This window comes from Besnoitia besnoiti, chromosome X (assembly GCF_002563875.1).
Source record: "Besnoitia besnoiti strain Bb-Ger1 chromosome X, whole genome shotgun sequence".
Taxonomy (NCBI): domain Eukaryota; phylum Apicomplexa; class Conoidasida; order Eucoccidiorida; family Sarcocystidae; genus Besnoitia; species Besnoitia besnoiti.
The window spans coordinates 761,768-781,636 of NC_042365.1; the positions used below are offsets into that span (position 1 = coordinate 761,768).

Consider the following 19,869-nt stretch of genomic DNA (forward strand, 5'->3'; position numbering starts at 1 on the left):
TGCGCGACTGGATTGCAGTTGGAGTTGAAGCAGCGGCAACGGCAGTCGTGGACGCCCGCGGAGCCCCGATTTCTGCCAGCGTAAATCGGCACGCAGCAGAGAACGCGCATGCGACGGCGGCAGCCGAACAGGCTTGGCTAGTGCGTCTCTCGAGTTTAGAGGGAAAAAAAGTAAAAACAGCGCTAGGAAGTGGGCGAAACTGGCTTGGAGGCTGGAAAAGTCAACTTCGGGCTTCGCACCAAAAGAACAACTGCGCGTGGTGCGAGGCGAGGCCACGAATCGGATCGCAGCACGCGGCAGCGAGAAACGGCCCTCGTGCGCGTCTCGGCGGCGAAAAAAATAGGCTCAAAAGAAGTGAATGGCAGACAGGAAAAGACCGGAAACGCTCTATCCGTCTCCTTGAAAGAGTAGGAGCCCTTTGGTTCTCCGCGCCCCACAAAACCTCGCGTCTGTCATTTCTGCATGCAGTCTCCCTTTGCATACCGGCGCAGAGGCATTCGACTCGAGCCTTGATGTCGATGCACGGCCATCTCACGTGCACTCTAATAAGTGAACACACTTTGGCGGCGTTGCCGTACCCTCTTCTCTTCGACGTTCAAAGGAATCACGCAAAAGCAGTCCTCCGTTCATCTATGCCTCCGTATTGACTGCAGAATATCTGTAGCTCTGGAGTCACAAGGTTAACGAGACACACGGTTCTCAAGACAAGGCGGCGGTTGGTCGCCGGTCTTCGTGGACGACTGCCCCTGTGCAAAACAGTTTCTTCGACCTTTCGCCAGCATGCGGAACTCTTAGCGAGCGCTTTCTCAGCTTGGGTAAGATAACGCGTTCTGCTTGGGCTGGCTAACTTGTCGAGCGAGCATTTTTCCCTCCTGTCAATTTCTTCGCATGCAGCCCCAACACAGAGACAGGCTGGGTTAGCCCGAGAAAGCCTGGCTCTGAGGTCGAGATACAACAACTGAATTTCTTCGCTCTACTAGGGTTTGTGGCCTCCATGTCATCAAATGAGGCGTTGGATGAGCTAACTCTTTCCGAGGATCCACAGAAGATCTGTGCCGCCACCCTACCTGCAGGCCGACACTTCGGCTCCGCGGGACAGAAACCACCGCGGCAGCCTTCGACGTTTTTCCTGCAAACTACGAAGTAGTTGTGTTTTACAAGCGCAGGGCATCGACGCGCTCTTGCGAAAGGTTTAATCCCCTTCCTCCCAGCTCTCCACTGTTCGGCAGAACCGCGTCGCGCCGACGCGCGCTGATCCGCTATGGTGTGCTGACAGCCCGGCTCGCTTCTCATTGGGCGAAAGCTGCGGGCGACCGCGGCGTTGACAGCCGCACATACTCCTTTTTCGATCCATGGCTAGCATAAACCATGATTTCGCCAATTTTCGGCCCCCTCTCTTCCTCTTTCTCTCGCTTCTCTGGCTCCTGGCGGGCGCCGACAACACGGTTGCGGGCTTACGAACGAATCGGCGCCCGCTCTCTCGCGAAGCTTCAGTCGCTGACGTGGTGCCCGCCGCCTGCAGCGGCGCTGTGCTGAATCCTTATTGTTCTTTTTTCCATCATCTTTCGTGGGCGCCGCGCTGCGCGACTGCGAATTGTCAAGAGACCTCGGATCCGCCCACGCAAAGAGAACCTCGAGACGCTCTCGATCGCGCTCGCCATTCAGCTACGCCGCTTCGCCCCGTCGGCTCGGGATTTCTCGCTGATTGGGAGTTCAGCGCAGCTCTGCATGCCGTCGAAGCGGCTGCAGAGGAGAAAGGCGCCAGGTGGAGTCGGCAAGCCGTCCTCCCTCCGCCCTCTCGCGTTCATCTTTTGCCTTTCAACGGGTTCGTTCGTGGACACGGACGATCGAGGCCGCCCTTATTTCTCGACGCGACCTTGTCTCCAGCGAGCTTGCTGTCTTCTGATTTTGCCTCGTTCTCGTCTCTCGCAACGACGCAGCTGCATCGCATCCCTCCCTTCCTCTCCGCAGGCCAGGCGCAGCGCGTTGGGGACGATTCACCCTCACTCGCGCACGGCGTCGCCGCGTTCTGTCCCGCTTCTTCTTCTAGTCGACGTCAGAAGCAGCGAATGCCGCCATGGCGAGCAAGCGCCCTCGATCTTTTTCCGTCTGCGGCCGGTTGGAAGGGCAGCGAAAGAAGACAAAAGGGTCCTTCCGGCGCACGCCCTCTCGGGCTCCGTAGCGCCTTCCTGCACAGCAGAGACGCTGCGGACGCGTGTGGCGCGGCAGCCCTCCCTTCGTTGTTTCTTGCCTCTGCCTCGTCCTCTCGCCGGTATCTCCTTCCGTCGCGGCGAATTACCCATGGCGCGTTTGGAGTCGACGGGCGCGTTTTCTGCAGCAGACTGTGGGAAGAAGCGCGGGCGCGGGGGGCGGCTCGTGCGACCCTGGAGCAGACGGCAGGGCGTGCGTCGCCAGACTCTTTAGACTCAAGCGTCGCCTCGCCCTCTCCTTCTGCGCTTTCGCTTGCGATATCGCCCTTCACTTCGGCCTCCGCAGCGCGTCCCAATCGTCACCGCTCGGCGGAAGGCCTGCCTTGCGCGCGGCGCGCGGAGAAGCGAAGGCGCAACGCGCGGGGGGTGGGCGGCCGCGAGGGGCGACAGCCAAGCGGCAAACCGACAGCCTCAGGCGCCGCGCCAGCCGGAACGCGGAGATGCAGGGCGGACGCAGAAGGACTTGCGAACGCAGCAGATGCTGCCTGCGGGGACGAAGAAGGCCACAACCGCTCGCCACGTCGCCCGTGCTTCCTCGCCTGGCGCGGGGACTCCCCTCCGGACGCAGGGCGACGGCTGCGAAGCGGGCGCAGGCGCGCCGAGCTGCGGGCGGAAGAAACAGAAGAAGCGGCGACGGCTGGCGGAGTGCAGCAGACCGAGGGAGAAGACGAAGATGGCGAAGAAGGCGACGAAGAAGACGACGGAGACGAAGATGCGTCTTGGCGCGATGGGGACTTCGCGGCGCCTCTCGCGGGTGGGGAACGTTCTCCCGAGGACGAGCGGGAAAGGGCTGCCGCGCTCACACGTCTGCGAGAAGCAAGACGACGCGACCCCGAGACGCCGCGAGAAAAAACAGACGCCGACGGCGCCAGTCCCGCGTGGTCGCGGCCAGCCCCGTGGATCCGACGCCCGCGAGGCGGCAGACGCGCGGAGCTGCAGCTGGCTGACGAGGCAGACGCGTGGGAAGAAGAGGAAGCAGACGATGCAGAGACCGAGACAGCGGAAGAACGCGGCTACGGACTGGACACGCCGCGGGCGCTCGAGCAAAGCGACGGCGAAGCTAGGCGAGGGGGGGGAAGCGATCGAGAGTCTCGCGCGCTGGAGGGAGACAGGCAGCTCTCCAGTCCGCGGCCGTCACCTCAGCAGCTTATTCGTCGCGATGGTAGGCCCTCGCAGGCAGAGAGAGAGCGCGCGCGTCTTCGGACAGGCTTCGAACGATTTCAGCGCCAGCCACAGTAGCGCCAAAGGAAAAGAGGGGGGGCGACTCAAACGTGTGACCTCCCTGCCTCGCGTCGCTTCGTCGGCTCGTTTTGTGTTGGCGGTTTCTCTGATTCTGCCGCGCAGCGCCTCTCTCGTGTCTCTGGAGGGTTCAAGTTCGCTCGCTCGCGTGCCGCATGAATCTGTTTGTCTCCAGTGGTTAAGCCATGCCACACGTGAAGACGTTACTTCACCAGTGTTTGTTTTGTCTGTGGCTACTCTGAAAGATTCAACCTCCTGTGGTCTGATTCTTCAAGTGTCTCGCAGTCCTTCTGCACGCCGGCCGTCAACACCGGGAGCTCGCCCTCGAGGAACTCGCGCTGAGCATACAGGCCTGTGCATGTGCAGATCTACCCCTGCAGGCCTTCCGCGTTGTTTCACTTCGTTGCTACATCTATCAAATATGTGCACATGTACTGCATATATATATTTATACATCTGTGTATGTGTTGTTTGCCTCGTGGCTCCTCGGCATTCTGTCTCTTCCGCTCCTGTAAAAGAGGTTTCATCGAGCAGGTCTCTGGCCTCCCTTCGCCCGTCGTCTGCTGCAGACACTTTTCCGCGCATCTGCCTGCTGGGGCGACCGAACGTCGGCAAAAGCACGCTCTTTAACAGGTTGAAGGACAGGGACGATGCAGCCTCCGATGCGATTGTTCGCGACGAGGAAGGAACAACGCGAGACCGCCACTACGCCTTCTCGCTCTGGCGCGGTCGCCCCTTCGTTGTCGTCGACACTGGCGGGCTTATATTCGAGGAAGACCGCTACGCTGCAGCGCTCTACGCCGACGAGGTGAGGACGCGAGCGCGAGTTTCACGACTGGGCTAGGGGGCCCCTCTCGGGGCGCGTGTGGCGCCTGGTCGCCGCACACCGGTCGCAGCGGCGCCGCACAGCTGGAGGCTGGCGCGGTACACGCAACAGCAGACACTCAGCTGGCTTAGTCGCAGGCCGTCGATGCGTTTTTGAGGTCGCAAGAAAGGCGGCAGAGAAGAGCGCGGCATAGATGCACCTGCTCCTGCTTCGTCGGAAGATGCATCTTGCCTCGCAGGCGGATGTGAATTTCGTGAACGCGTTTGGTTCAATACGTGCAGAGCGTCGCCCAAGTAAGGCATGCCTTCGTCGCGTGCACACGAGTCCTGAAAACTGAAGCATTGCCCGAGGCTTTTGTTTGCTTTTCAGATTCGGACTCAAGTGCAGCTCGCCCTGCAGGAAGCCGCGTGCGCGATCTTCGTCGTCGACGGCCGAGTACGTCTCGCTCGCCCCCCTGAGCAGTTGTCTGATACCATCATCCGCCTCTTCGCCGGTTCCGCGCTGTCTCTTGTGGCCTTCTCGATTCATCGCGTTTTGTTTTTCTTCGCCTCAGCATCAGTCGACTCTCTCCTTCCCGTCGCTTTGTCTGCGGCTGCTCTGCAGCTGGACAGGGAGGTGTTTTCGTGTGGGTTCTGGGACTTAAGACTTCGTAGGTGAACGGCGGTCTCGGTACCCATGACGCTTTCCGCATCTCATGGAGAGAATTTTCTATACTGCGGCGTCTGGGTCGTAGTGCACGTTTCACCTGCAAGGGGGTGTCGCGGTGCTCTCGGGGATCTGCGGGCTTGCGCTAGCTGGGCGTGATTTCATTGTTCCGCTTTCCCGGCTCTCGAAAGCCAAAAGGCCGAGAGGTTGACCAGGAGATTCTGGTTATCTCCTTCGCAGGCGTCGCGTGTGCCCGTGTGCTTCTTCAGCACGGCCTCGATGGAGAGGACGAGGTGATTGCGGAGTTCCTCCGCCGCTCCGGGAAGCCCGCGGTCGTTTGCGTCAACAAGAGCGAAAATTACCGCTCGGGGCGGGCGGCCGCGCAGGTGCGTCGCCCAGCGCTCAAGTCTGGACGTTGTTCCTGGAAAGCATTTCTTCGCACGCAGCAAGAATTCGAAAACGCGCTCGCGAATTCCAACCCGTGGCGCGCTTCATGCCGCACGCGCGGTGTGGGGTGTGCGTGGAGGCGGTCGCCGGACGCGAGCTTAGTTCCGCGCTTGTGACTCGTGCGATTGCAGTCCCTAGGGTGCTGAGGTTCTCAACCGGTCGCGCCCCGACGTGGCTAGCCCCACAGCGACAAGAACTGCAGATCTCTGTGTGCCCCGATTTCCTCCCTACTTTTTCCTCTTGTCGCAACGTGCACCGGGCGCTGGCGTCGCCAGTCGGCCTCTGCCCGTGAACGCGCACTTGGTGCGCGCAGGCGGTCAGCTACCCACTTGCACTCGTGTGAGTCTACACACTTGTGAGCCTAGGGGGAAGCAGGAAGGCTGGTGCGTGCGTGTCTTGCAGCTGTCGCGTGCATTCACGAGGCGCGGGGCAAAAGTGCGCTGCGGCGCAGCCCCGGCCATGTTGACTCTTTTCTGACGAGTGCTGCGCGTGGACTGTAGCCGGCGTCTCTGTCGTGCGCGTCGCGTCGACCGCTTGGGCTTGGGCGCCTGTCTTTCTTCAGGAATTCTGGAAGCTGGGGCTCGGCGAGCCTTTCCCCTGTAGCGCCGTGGAAGGCGTCGGCGTCGCGGATCTTCTTGATGCGTAAGTGAAGTGGATGGGGTCAGCTCAGCCGCGCAGCTGAAACTCTTCAGACATGGCAGAGCACGACGAGAACGACGACGTGCGTGCAAGTCGAACGGTCTATCCGCTAGACGATGGGGACAGCCAGCAAGTCGCCCGCAGCGTGCTGTCTCGAGGCCCCGGCTCGGCTCGCCGAGCGCACATTTCCATTGCGTATGCGGAACCTCTGTTTCCTGTGCCGTTCGATGCGATGGGCTGACTACGGCTTCTTCTGGGCGCCCCTTTTCGCGTAATTTGCTCGCAGCTGCTTCCGGCACGTTCCGCCGCTGGAGGCCTCGTCGCAGAGACTGACGCGGGGCGACACGATAAGAACCGCAGAAGGCACGGCAGAGCCCAACAGCGCGACCGCACGCGGCGACCGCGCGCGGACGCGCCAGGGAAGATGGCGGGGGCTCGAGGAGGCGCTCGGCGGCTCGAGTTTCGCCAGGGAAGACGTGAGTGTGGCAATCATCGGCAGGTGAGAAGCGCGCGACGCAGTGAGAACGACACGGTTCGCCTGGCGCGGCTGCGCCTGTCCACTGCTGTCTCAGAAAGCTGCGCATGCCTCAGGCGAGGTCGCGGTGTGCTGCCTACGCAGACGAGAACGTTGCGCGTTCGCGTCGCGACGCGCGGGTGACACGCTCCTCACTTATCTGCGTCGTCTCACCGTTCAGCGCCGTCGCCGTACTCCGGCTACGGTTTAGGTTTTACGTGGCAGCGATCGGCACACGCATCGACGGGGACGCGCCAAGGCGCTGGCGCCCCCTCGCGCGAGACTTCGAGCTCCCCGTGCATGCGAAAGAGGCGACTTCGTCGATTGTCGCTGAGACTCCGCGCGTAGCCTCGGCTGTTTGCATCCGTTCCAGCCGTGTGTCGCGGTTTCGGTGTGCTCCCCGGTCGTTCTCGCAGGCCGAACGTCGGCAAATCGCAGCTGCTCAACCGGCTGCTGGGGTTCACGCGGAGCCTCGTAAGCGCCGAGGCGGGCACCACTCGCGACGCCGTCGACGAGCTCGTCAAACGAGGTACGCGAAAAATGCCTTGCCTGGCGTCGAGGTTGTGAAACCTGAGACGGCGCTGCACGTGTGAGGCGCTCCGTGGCGGCGCCCGTCCGGTCCACAGGGGGCGGTAAATGACATTTTCAATCTAGCGGGCGATGATGCGGCACACAGGAGGGGGCGGGTGCAGGTCAACCAGATATGGCAGCCAGAGTTGTGCCTCCGTCGCATGCAGGTAGTCCCTCGCGGCACGCCTGGACGTGCAGCAAAGCTGTCGGAGAGTCGCGCCTCGGGCGGCGGCCCCCCGGCACATTCCGTTGTGCGTGGATATGCCTCAGGTCGCCGGCGAGCGGCGGCACACAGAACAGGATCTCCACGTGTGCGTTGCGGTTGTGTGGGGTTGAGTGACGTCAGGTTTCCGTTGCCCCGTAGCCTCCTGCCTTTTCCAGCTTGTTCGTGGAGGAGCCTCAGCCAGTCGCAGTCGAGGCGACTCCTAGCGCCGCCCTTTGCGGTTTAGAGCTGGCCTCACCGCGTTGATGCGAGTGCCTGACTTGCGTCTGCACTCGTGTGTGTTCTGCTTCAGACTCTCTCGTGTATCGCCTCATCGACACTGCGGGCATTCGGCGGGCGCGCGTGGTGAAGGCCCAGAAAGGCACGGAGTTTGTCATGGTGAAGCGCGCCGAGAGGGTAAGGCTCGCGAATGACCGCTGCCGCGGCGCCCTCCAGGGCCATGTGCTGCCAGGTCGGCTCTGGAGCTGCGGGGGGCGGCGACAGCCAGTCCTCTTTGTGGCAGTCGCTTCCTCCATTCGACGCGTGGATCGGACCTCTCTCTGTGCGAGGAACGTGTTTGAACTTGGTTGTCTCTATCTCATAACCGGAGTCATCTTCAGTATTCGAGGAACTACACTGTCTCTGTTTATTCGATTTGAGTTATACAGTTCTGGATCGCGGATCTCGCGTGGCGGTCGCGGGGCTTCGGCATGTCGCCCCCCCCCCTCCCCCGTCGAGGCCTCTGGGCTGTCGTGGGAGCGCGCGTGGCGATTCCGTTGCTGTTTTGTCCTCGTGTGCTTTCTCCAAGGCGCTGGCGAGGTGCGACGTGTGTCTGCTCGTCTGCGACGCGGAGCGCGGCCTCGTAAAGCAGGATGTGCTGCTGGCGAAAAAGATTGCGGAAGAAGGTCGCGCTGCGGTCATCGTCATGAACAAATGGGACACAGTCGACACTGCCGCCACATCGCATCAGGAGGTCAGCGCCGCCGAAGGGACAGAAGGCTGGCGCGCAAGAAACGCGGCGCATTCTCGATAGAAACGCGCTCAGCCCGCACGTGTACCGTAGTGTGTCTGCAGGCTCACTGCACACTACAAGCATAATTATATTTATATATATATATATATATATATACTTGTATATATATGAACTTCTATGCGGGTGTAGCTCGACTTCTACGTAACGATCTGACAGCAAGACGGCCTCTTTGCGCGGGCGGGCGTGACTGCATGCGCGTGTGTTCCGCTGGCCTCCGGTTGTCAGGTCGACACTTACATCCGGTCGGTGTTCTACCCGCTGCGATGGGCTTCAATCGTGTACGTCTCCGCCAAGACCGGCAAAAACGCAGCTCGTATCTGGGCGGCAGTCAACGAAGCTGTTCAACAGGTGCGTAGCCTCCAGGCATGCAGGGGCGTAATATGCGTACATATGCGCCTAGAGGTGGATGCGGTTGCCGCTATTTGCGTCCCTTCTGCATGCATTTACATCCGTTAGGGGAGAAACAAGGGTGCGAGCCGACGATGCGTGCACTCACAAATAGAGAGGTACGTAGATGCGCATTGATGTCGATCTATAGATAGATACGGATCTGGGTTTAGCGTTCACGCCGGCTACGCGTCGACAGCGTGCAACGCTTCCCGTATCACAGGTGCATCTGCGCGTCGTCCGGCAGGATCCGTGCTGGCCTGCCGCCTGTTTAGTAGACAGATGAATTCTTTTCGCTCTTGGTAGGCGTAGACAATACTCCACTAGGGTCAAGGTGCTCAACGAACCGAGTGCAGTGCGGTGCGACTGGCTGCAAAACACAGCCCCTTTTCCTCTTTTGTGTCGCTGCGAGAGTCACCCCAGTGGAGGGCTCTCTACTTCTGCGACAGGGCGTTGTTTGGTTTTGTTCCCCAGCACCGGAGGCGACTGGGAACGGGTCTGTTGAACTTCGTACTCCGGGACGCGCTCGCGGTGCATCCGCCTCCTCTCATGAAGGGGAGAAAGCGAGGAAAGATCTACGTCGCGCAGCAGGTGAGCAGTCAGGCTTCGAAGATGACTAGACGCCAAGCCTGACGCACCTATGCGACGTGCCCGCCAGTCTCGAGTTTCGCGTCTGCCGGAAATTCCGCCGGTACCCATGACGTGTGCGATTTACCTACCCGTCTACCCGCTTTTGGTGACGAGACGGCCATCTTTTCTGAAAGCGCGCGTACGATTCATGTATATTCCCATGTGTCAGTACGCAAGTAACTGTTTTCAGGTACGCCTATTCTAAAGAACACCGCTGGTGCTGACTGGTCTTTTTGTTTCGAGGGGCTATCAGTAAACTTCCAGATAGCTTGCGCATCAAGGTGTTGCCCTCGTCAGCCCGTCGGATTCCATATAGTTATTTTCTATCGAGTTTGATTCACGCGTGTACACCTACTTGGGGTTGCGTTTGCGTGTCGATTGCAGGCGTCCACCCAGCCTCCGACAATCGTGGTGTTTTGCAATAAAGCGGACTACTTTCCTGAGGTGTACCGCCTCTACCTAGATTACTCCACGCGCACAGCCTTCAATTTTCACCATACGCCAATCACGTACGCCAGCCGACAGGGGGATATTTGAATTTTTCGAGGCTAGGAGCGCCGGTGCCTGAAGGCGGGGAAGCCAGCGCATGCGAAACGTCACCGCCGCGGACGTTTTAGGCCGGACGAAGTTTGCCAGTGGTGACAAACGGGGTGAACGGCCCCCACGGACTCGCCGGCGCGTGCGGCGCTGTGGCATGCGTCGTTTTCTCGTCTTTACGCGTGCCTTGTGTCGCGGCCCTCCTCTGAATTAACGGTTCGCTTGGTTCGCACATCGCTGAGTGTGTCGCTGTCCTTCGCTCTCTGCCTCACGGATGGGTCTGCGTGTGTGTTGGGGATCGTGCCCTGTGGCTGCGCTCAGGTGGATATTTCGCGAAAAACGACGCCGCCAGCTGGAAAAGGTTTCTCGCTCGAGGGCGACATAAATGCATAGTCCCTGATATCGAATTTCAAGGGATTTGCCTCATGCGTTCGTCACGAGCTGCAGGCTCGTCTGTCCGATGAGCGGCCGCTTTTTTCCCGCTGCTTCTGTCGCTTCGAGGTGGATCTCGCGAGCCATGCAGCTTCATTTTAAATGTGCAGTGTATGCCGAGCTTGCATTCTCGCCTTCATGGCGTTGTGATAAGCGAAGGGCAGCTGTGCGCACGTGGCGCTGCGAACTCTCATGGCACGGCTGAGCCTATGAAGCGCATCGTTTTTAGTCGGGCGACGCTGTCGGAGTTTTTGTGCAACATGAACGTTGAAATCTCCAGTTCTACAATGTTCGCTTTTGCGCATGGACCCGCCACAGACGCCAGCCATGCGCAGAGAGCCGACACACTTATCTGGAAAAAGCACCACAAAAGAAAAGAGTGCGCCACCGGGAGCTGCCCGCGGTTACCCCCTCAAAGAAGCCAGTGTGGCAACGGAGAAACAGTGAAAAACACAAGAAACGGACACTGATGCATCAACAGCAAGGGGCACCGCACTTCATATCGAAGGGCATCTCTAAACAGCTGGGTAGAAAAAAAGCCTGGGGCCAGTACGGAGGCAAGCCACGGTGCTTCCGCGTATGTCGTCTTGTGGCTGACTTCACAGTTTTTCGCTTTAAACAGGCTCTATGCGAAGCACAGCTAGAGCTTCTGCGCGTGGATTCACGCGCTCGAGCCCACTTAGGCAGCACCGAATAGGCATCGCCACATGTATCGCAGCCGCATGCATGCACAGCAGAGTAAGAAACAAAATATAAACCACTCCACGCTGGTGTGGCTATGGGGGCTCGGCGAAGAAAGCAAAGACGTATGAAAGGCAACAGCCAGATACAGAAGCCGTAGCATCTCGCATGCGGGGATTTCGCTTGTCTCCGTCCTTCCAGCCCTATTAATTATTGCCCTCTTCGTGTCTGCTCGAAACACAGAGCGCGTCTCCCGGATGCATGTTTCAACGTACAGAGAAAACACCTCCTGCACCTACTCAGCTCCGCCGAGGCATGGCACAACGTAAGGGGCCTAAAACGGCGACGCATCGATAGCGACTTGGGTCAGAAGTGTACCAGGGAGCCCAGCAATTCCTCGAGTCGCGGTCACCCACATACATCTCGTTGCCCGCGCGATCGCTCTCATTGCAGCAACTCCTACGTGGAAGAGTCCGACGCCCCCTACGGTCGCACTGTTCGCGCGACCATCACGGAAACTGTGTCCGCGCTGCAGGGATGAACAGCAAAGCGCCTCGGCGGAACATTCAATGTCCACTTTTCAGGCGCTCCCGCCCAGACTGAGCTGGCTGCGGAGTTGCCATGTCGGCCGCTGCAATGTACAAGGCGTCTTCTTGCGTGTCCGAATGGGTCTGCCTCGCGCAAGGCATGCAAGAAGGACACAGCCCGAAGAGCGCCCCCAGGTGAGACGGCCTCGCGGACGTTCGCTCAGTACCACGTGCCATCAAAGAAAGCGAGAGGGTCGTCGTCCTCAATGTCGTCGTCGCCGAGTAAGTACCCAAGAAAAGTCGGTCTCCTCCCGTCACGGCTGTCAGAGCCTTCTCGCGTCTCCGCACCCCGCTCGCCCACCGGCGCCTGTTCGTCGCGCCCCTCCGCCCGGCCTGAGGGTCGCGCCGGTGGAGTCGCAGTCGACGCGTCCCGGCGCAGTCGGACCTGGCCCCGCGCAGAGGACCTCTCCGTTTCCTCGACAGGCGTGGAGACGGGAAACGGGCTCCGGGGTTTCTTCACGTACGTCACGGAGTGAATCTCCCACTTCGCTGGCGTCGCTATGTAGCTCGCCTCCTCTCCGATGCCGGGCGAGCCGCTCAGCAGCCGCGAAGGCGCGACCAACAAAGAGGGCGATGAGAAGAACGAAAGAAGCGGAGCGCCCTCCACGACGATGTCTGTGCGGCGGCGGCTGCCCATATCCAAGGCGCGCACGATGTTGGTGAAGGTTCGAGCAATGCCAGAGCCTGCAAAGAAAGGCAGAAACGGCGCAGCAGAAATAAAAGTCTACAGCCACAGCGGGGAGGCACTTGGATACGAGACAGCCACCCAAGTCGTAAATGAGACACACGACGAACATTAGCTCGACCCAAGATAAAGACTGGCCTCAGCGTGCAGCTTGAAACACACAAGTGCCGCGGGCGCGCCCCGATAGACTACTAACCGGGCGCTCTCTTGTCAGACGATTTCGATTTGCCTGCTAGACTACGTGTGAGAATGCGTTTGTCTCAGAATCGAGTGTGTGGCTCCTTCGGGGGTCCTCCACGGCTTCCGTTTCGGCTGCGGAGCCGAATCTCGAGCCGGGCACGTTACTGCAGCAGTCCGCTTACCTATTCCGCCTTCATCCTTCGGGCCGTACACGCGATCCACGAGAGTGCGCGTACGCACGAACCCGTCAATGTCTTCATCATCTGTCTCGTTACCGGCGCCGTCGTCCTCTGTCTCAGTCTCAGCGGGCTTAGTCTTGCGCGAACCATAGGTCTCGAGCGCGCCGCGCGCGTGGTAAGACCGACTCCGTTGTCTCTCCGCTTGCGCCCCCCCTCGCGTGCGTCGGAGCCGGTCCCTCCGGTTGTCCGTCTCGCGCGCCCGAATCTCCTGGCGCCGCCCCCTCCATCCTCCTTGCTCTTCATCCGACGACGAGCCTTCATCGTCTTCGCTGCTTCCTCGCCGAACGCGGGACTCTCTGTCTGCCCAGCCGAAGCTGATGCCCGGTTCCTTCTCCTCCTCGGAGGTGACGCACGAGCTGCTGTCGCGGGCAACTTGCCGCGCTCGACACCTGCAGCAGATCCCACAAGCCTTGTCGCCACTGCTCGGCGTCTGGCGCGCCTGGCATGCGCCGCAGGACCCGCCTTTCTCTCCTCGCTCTCCTCGTCTCCGCCGGGGCACCTGTCGCGTGGGCGTGCGCCTCGCCGCCTCGCCTCTCCAGCTCTCGCCCACTCCGGAGGCGGAGCCTGGCGAGGCCGAGGCCCCTGACGGAGTGAGGACGATCGGCGGACCGTCCCTCCGTCGGCACTTGATGCTCTCGAGGCGGAAGTTCTGCGAGTCCATGAAGGTCGTCACTCCGCGGAAGTACGCAAAGACATCGCCTTCGATGTAAAACATTTCTCCATAGTGCAGCTCCACGATCTCCAGCGTCTCCGCAAAGTCGCCCATCATCAGCTTCAGGTTGTAGAACGCGAGGCCTTGCAGGTGCTCAGCCTCCAAGTCGTCTGGCCGCGCCCCGTGCGTCGGCGCAGAGTATGTGCCTCCCACCGGTCGGGCGTCTGCTCCAGCGCGTTCAGATGGCTGCCGCCGCAGCCGCTCATCCTCGCCTCCTCTCCTGCCCGGCTGTCTTCTCCGCATCTCTTCGCGCTTTCCGGCGCCGCGCCCCTCAGACTCCTGAGGCTCGCTTTCTGGTCGCCGCATAGCCGCGCACGAGCGAGCCGCTTGCAGGGGACGGTCGGATGTTGTCTCCCTGTCCCTCCCTGCGCCGGTGCTTCCGCCTGGGCTGTCGCATCCCAGCGGTCGCCTCTCCGGGCTTGCCGGCGCCCACGTTGTGGTCCCGTGGCTGTCTCCTCGCCATCGCGCCGACCGGTCCCTGCGCATGCTGGGTCGGCGCCGCACGCCTTCCGGCTCCTCGTACGTCTCAGGCCCCGAGTCACTTCCTACGCTGCTTCTGCGCCCAAACCCGCCCCCGCGCTGAATCCCGTCGTCTTCCCCCTCTAGATCGAAATCCTCAAACGAGGACCGAGATACGCACGACGACCGCTGCCGCGCCGTCGCAGAAGCCGTCGCCTCTTCGCGCGTCTCGCCAGTATCGACCAACTGCAGCTGCTGGAACTTGTAGACGCGCAGTACTTTTACTGGCGGCCGAGACCACGGCGGAAGGTCTGCCAAATAGGCATACGAGCCGAGGAAAACGAAGTCGTGCGTCAGCAGCCGGAAAGGAATTTCGAGGCCCTGCAGCCTGGGGTGGAGCACGGGGTCCTCGCAGACCTGCTCCAGGAGGAAGGTGTCGTACAGCGGCAAGGCGAAGCGGGGAAACCGCCCGAGGATTCGCAGCAGCTGCTCCACAACGTTCCGACTCGGCACCCCCATCAAAGACCGCACTTTCCGCTGATTCAAAAACAGGTCGAGCGACGGAATCACCAGCTCGTTGGCTGGCGCGTGCACCAACAAGCGGGCCGCCAGCGCCACTTGGTTCGCCACCGTCGCCGCCAGCTGCGTCGAAGCCCTCGCCTGGAGCTCGGCGAGCCGCGCGGGTGGCAAGCCCGCGTGGAATGAGGGGATGCGCGAGGCGAGAAAGGCGGCGATGGACGGATGCGCAGAAGCCGACAAACCTCCCTGGCTGAGTGCACTCGGAGATCTCGCCATGCCCGAGGAGGAGCGCAGCGCACCCCCGTCACGAATTTCGAATAGGAATGAGAGATCCGGAGCTTCACGAGGGAATGCGGAGGAATGACCGGTCGCCGTCGACAGTCGCTTGACGCCTGCGTCGGTCTCGTCATCGCACAGGCGTCGGGTGCAGCAGCACGTCCCACAGAAGCAAGTGCACATGCCGTCTCTCTTCAGAGTCTCGAAGGCATCGCCAGGAACAGAGAGGGACGAAAGCAGACCGGACGCCGCCTGCGAACAGTCTGTGGAGCATCCAATGCAGCAGCAGCACGCGCCCTGGAGATGTCCAGCGCACGCGCGCCGGCGCATGGCCTGCGTCAGATCATCGAAGGCGACCTGCGATGTGAGGGGGAGACGGTCGAGGTCTACCCAGCGGAACTTCGAAGTGGGCAGGCGGTGCGCGGCTTCTGGCACCGATCCCGAGACGCGCCCGGAGAAGGACGCAGGCGAAGGAGAGGACTGCGGAGACGAAGGCGAGGGAACGTGCAAAGAAGGCCCGTGCAGAGGCGCATCCACGAGAGGCGCAGACGGACACGAGGGCGAGCCTGGAGACGAGACGGAGGAAGCTGGAGAAAGAAAGTGCGCGGCGGTCTCTGCGCCGCGACCCCCGGAGGCAGCGGAGAGGGGCAGCACAGAAGGCGACGACGACGTCGAAGGCGCGCAGTTAGGCGACGCGGCGGGCGCGCAGTTAGGCGACGCGGCGAGCGCGCCGGCGCAAAGCGACGCGGATGCGGCGCTGAAATGGACAACAGCAGCAGCCGCGGGACAAGCCTCGGGGCGGGATGGCGACGGTCCAGTTGAGGAGGAGACAGGCGGATCACAAGCCGCGACAGAGGCTGCCGACGCCGTCGACGACAACGAACGCAACACACCGGAGGGCGGCGCGACTGGGGAGCGCGGTGACGAAGACGAACGTTCAGACGCAACTTGAACGACCCCTGCGTGCCTTGAGCCTGTCTTCACTTGACGCCTCGAATCCGCACGAGTCTCACGCGGAGCTGAGGACGGCGTCGATAACGCACGCAGGGGCTGAACTGCAGACACAGAATCCTGTGGAGCCGCAGAGACCGCTGGGTTAGGCCGCGGGCTGGACGGAGCTTCCACACCCCGGCCTGCAGGACGCGTCGGAGGTGAAGATGACGAAGAAGCAGAAGCAGGCTCTGACGGATGGGCATCGCCTTCCACACGCGACAAAGACCGGGTGGTCGCGAGTTCGCCTTGTCCCGATGCTGCGTGAATATCGCCAGACGCCGGCGAAAGGCGAGAGACAGTACGTGCGAAGTTCTCGCCTCTTCTGCTGCCAGCCACTGCGGAGGCTGAAGGAGGCAAGAGGGCCGAAGACATCGGCGCCCTCTCTTCTCTCTCCGGGTCTATCTCCGTCGAATCCGCCTCTACGTCCTCTCCTCGTATCCACGCAAAAAACGACGTTGTGCCGCGGCCGAGGGGGCCCACCAGGAACGAAGAAGGCGACGAGGCCGAAGAGGCGGTGGGGGAGGCAGCTGCTGAGGTTGAAGGCGACGATGACCAGGCAGAAGACGACGCTCGAGGTGACACAGAGGAGGCGGACGAAAACGCGTTTTCTTGTTTCCGGTGAGTGTGGCCTACGTGGATTTCGCCACCCACAGCCGCTCGCTCCCCCATCTCTTTCTCTCCCCGTGCTGCGCCTCGTTCCCGCACATCGACGACGACTCTCTTCGCGGCTCCGGAAGGCTGCGAGGCCGCGAAAGAGGCCGTGACTGCGGCGCGCGGTTCACGCCCCTGTTCAGGGTCAGGCGGTGACGGCGCGGAAGGGACAGAAGCGTCGAAAGCTGCAGAGACAGGAGACGAGCGAGCCTGCGATGCGAACGAGGCAGAACGCAGCGAAGAGCTACCAGGATAAGACAAGCTCAAGGATGAACTGGAGCAGCCGTTGAAACGACGGCCAAGAGAAGCTGCAGTTTGGGGCGTTCGATGAGCGGACGGCGAGGGCGCGTCGCCGCTTGCTGCTGGATCGGTCGGATCGTCGTGCTTGTTGACCTCACTGAACTCCTCACTGTGCCGATCGCCTACGGCGCTCGCGCCCTGTCTCTGGTTCGTCATTCCTTCGCATGACGCCTTGTCTAGGGCATTTCCCTCCCTGACATTGTCCGCCATTTCCCCGCGAACGCGTGAAGGCGCGCTGCTTGGCTGGCTCGTCTCGTCGCGTTCGCTCTGCCTCGCGCGTCGCCGTCCCTCGCAGCTCTCTAGGGTCTCCATCCCTCGGGTGTGTTCCGGCGGCGAGGTGTCAACTGCTGTTGCAGCGACCGGAACTGCGACGAAGGAGGCGTCTGGGCGCCACTGCACCTCTCCATCCAACTCTGTAGTCGCCAGGGAAGACGCGGCCGCTCCTGAACCACCTTCGCTGATTCGCCAGCCCTCCTTGCGCCGCCTTGCAGTCCCTGACGGCGGGAAAAGATCCAGAAGGCCAAACAAGGTACTCGCGCGCTTTCGCGGGTCTCTGCGCCTCTGTCCTGCAGCCTCGCGCGTGCGACGTCGCAGTGCTCGCTGTTGCTGAGTCCACAAGCGGCTTCGCGGCGAGGCGCCTGAGTCAGATGAGGCGAACGAAGACGGAGATAGAGAAGTTGGGGGTGGAGACGACGGGTGGGAGGCCTGCGGTGAGGAAGGTGAAGATGGCAGCGGAACGCCGCGTTCGATCGAACCAGATCGATGGTCTCTCCGAAGACGGCTGGCGCCCTGCGTGGCTGTCGTAGCAGCCTCTGATGTTTGGGGTTTCGGCGGGAACCATCTGGAGAAAAAGCCAGTGTGACGCCCACCTTTCTCGTTCTTCGTTTCGTGTTCAGACTCGCTCTCCGTTTCTGTCTCCTCAAACAACTCAGACGACACCACCCGCGCGGGCGTCTGCACCGCGCCCGGTGCCGCTGCCTCCACGCGTCCAGCCGCATCTGCTGCAAAGTCATGTTTGCTCACTTGCTCCTCTGTCGACCGCCCCGCGCCGACGGCGCCGCATTCCTTCCTGAATTCTTTTCTAGCGCGCCTTCCTCCCTCGTCGGAATCCGAAGAGCTGGTGTTCGAGGAGAGAGGACTCGAGGAGTTCGTTCGCAAGCGGCCTCGCGAAGGCGAGTCGCCCAGTGGCGTCAGCAGCGCGAGCCACGCGTCGGCGCCGCGAAGCAGTGCCACTCTCCTTCGTTGTTGGTATGCCTCCTCCTGGCTTGACGCCTCAACCTCCGGTCGGACTCTTGCCTGCGCGCGCTGGGCGTTCTCCTTCACGGCAGTCAAGCGCGCCAGCGACCGCAGCCGAAGCAAAGGGACGCCTGCAGCTCTAGCCCGAACGACTTCAGACGCGCGCCGAGCCGGGCTCCGCGACGGAAGGCGTCGGTCCGCAGACGGCCGCGACAACGGCGAAGCCGTAGCAGGCGATCCAGAAGAGACCTGCAGGGGGCGCGAGGACACTTCTGCCTGCGCCCACGCCAAGCCGCCTGCAACGGCGTCAGGACGGGCAGGCGCAGGCGACCGAAAGGCGGGTGAGCGCATACTAGGCTCACGCGTCACTGGATGCTGACGGGCGTGCGTGGAGCAGTGCACCTGGTGGTAGTCTTCGCCGGATGATGCGGACGAAGACAGAGACGAAGAAAACACGGGATGGGGCCTGTGGAGTCGCGGAGCCTGCGTCGGCATGCGCCTGCTTGGCAGGCGTCGTTCCTGGCTCAATGCCGCTTGCGCGCCACGTGCACGTATCTCCAGCTCCTGTCTTCTCCGTACCCGGTCCCTCCTGGCTGCCTCCACAGTGGAGACGCTGCTGTCTGAGGACGTCGATGTCGCGTCCGACGAAGCGGACACGACGGACGCCGAACGGGAGCTGCTGAAGTTGCTCGTCGCGGAGGAGGCTTGCGACGACAGCCTCCTCACACCGCGTGGAGCTGCGTGTCTCGCTGCAGCGGCGGCATGAATGCGCTTCGTGCCCCCCCCTCCCCTCGCCCTGTGGGTTCTTCTCTGGCTCGGCCTCCCCGCTGTTAGGGCCAGACGGGCGAAACGCGAGAGGACTTCCACCGGCGAAGTTAACCGCCGCGAGGCTGCTTCATCGGAACTGACCGCCCCCCTGCCACGCGCGACCACGGCCGTGCGTGGTGCATGCCCCTCGTCGGTGCTCGCGCTGCTTGGATCTTCCTCAGTCCGCAGGTCTCGACCGTGGCTGTCGTCGCTGGTGGCGTTTCTGCTTTCCGGTGCGCGCGAGAGCATCGTCTTGCAGTAGAGTTCGTCTCCCGAGTGAGAGCGAGACGAAGAGGTCGACGAGTGCGAGCTCGTCGCGTCCGACGATGTCCCGTCGTCGTGTTCGGTGGGGTGAGGCGACGACTCCGAAAAGGGAAACAAATTCACTCTGGCAGACGATGCGAGTCGTCTAGCTTCCCTTAACAATCGGCTGCGGGCGCGCTCCGCTGATTCCGCCTTGATGCGCGCCAACACCCGCCGGTGTCCGCCCTTAACGCCCGGCGCGGCGGAGGCGCCCGCACGGCCCGCGGCAGACAGCGAATCCGTACTCGGAACGGGCTCCGTGAAGAGTGCTGGTACAACGCACGAAGCGTTTCGTACCAGGTCCAGCGACTGTGTGTCACGCGAAAGCGCTGCGGCTCCTCCGGAGGCGCCACTTACGGTCATCGCCGCAGGTACAACAGACGCAGGTGGACGAGGGGAGGGACACGCGGGGGCGTTGCGCACTAGATCGCCATGGGCGCCGGTACGTTCTGGAGACGCGCCCAGCAGCAGCTCCACTCCCGGCACGAACTTACCACCGCCCTTCGGTTTGCTCAGCAAGTCTCCTCGAGCAGCGGTGGTCCGCTGTGGGATCGCCTGCACCAGTCTGCCAGCGTGGCGCGGATCTCCAGGAGCAGCAGGAGCCACTGGGGCTCCACGGTTGACTGCGCTCTGAGGCCCTCCTGGCCAGGGGGGCTCGGCGTCGTCGAGTCGCTCAACTCGCGACGCTGTCCCCCCGCCTGCTGAGGCACCTGGAGAAGCCTCCTGCTCGGGCTCCTCCACGAGTAGGGTCGCATCCGCCGTCACCATCTCGTTGCTGCCCTCGAGGCCTTCTCCACGCTCTGCGTCTTCCGCAGACCGAGGGGCGCTAGCGGGACCGCCTGGGAGCGCACCCTGGGCAGTCACGGCAGCTGGAGGGGCGGCCGCGGCTGACGTCGTTTCGGCGCGCTGGAGGTGTTTGGCGACCATCAT

At 62.1% G+C, this 19,869-nt stretch overlaps 2 protein-coding genes across 2 annotated transcripts; one reads left to right on the forward strand and one right to left on the reverse strand.

Moving 5' to 3' along the window:
• Positions 1–1,352: 1,352 nt before the first annotated feature.
• On the forward strand, positions 1,353–10,264 carry BESB_016630 (putative GTP-binding protein engA; the record flags this gene model as incomplete). The annotated part of the gene is made up of 13 exons (XM_029360378.1): positions 1,353–3,372; positions 4,019–4,257; positions 4,645–4,710; positions 5,190–5,306; positions 5,930–6,009; positions 6,293–6,505; positions 6,937–7,049; positions 7,606–7,709; positions 8,101–8,265; positions 8,551–8,673; positions 9,187–9,303; positions 9,727–9,851; positions 10,201–10,264. 13 exons carry the CDS (start codon positions 1,353–1,355, stop codon positions 10,262–10,264), a joined length of 3,546 nt encoding a protein of 1,181 aa, XP_029216354.1.
• Positions 10,265–11,739: 1,475 nt separating this feature from the next.
• Positions 11,740–19,869, reverse strand: BESB_016640 (uncharacterized protein; the record flags this gene model as incomplete). The annotated part of the gene is made up of 2 exons (XM_029360379.1): positions 11,740–12,263; positions 12,627–19,869. The coding sequence occupies 2 exons, from the start codon at positions 19,867–19,869 to the stop codon at positions 11,740–11,742; spliced, it is 7,767 nt and encodes a 2,588-aa protein (XP_029216355.1).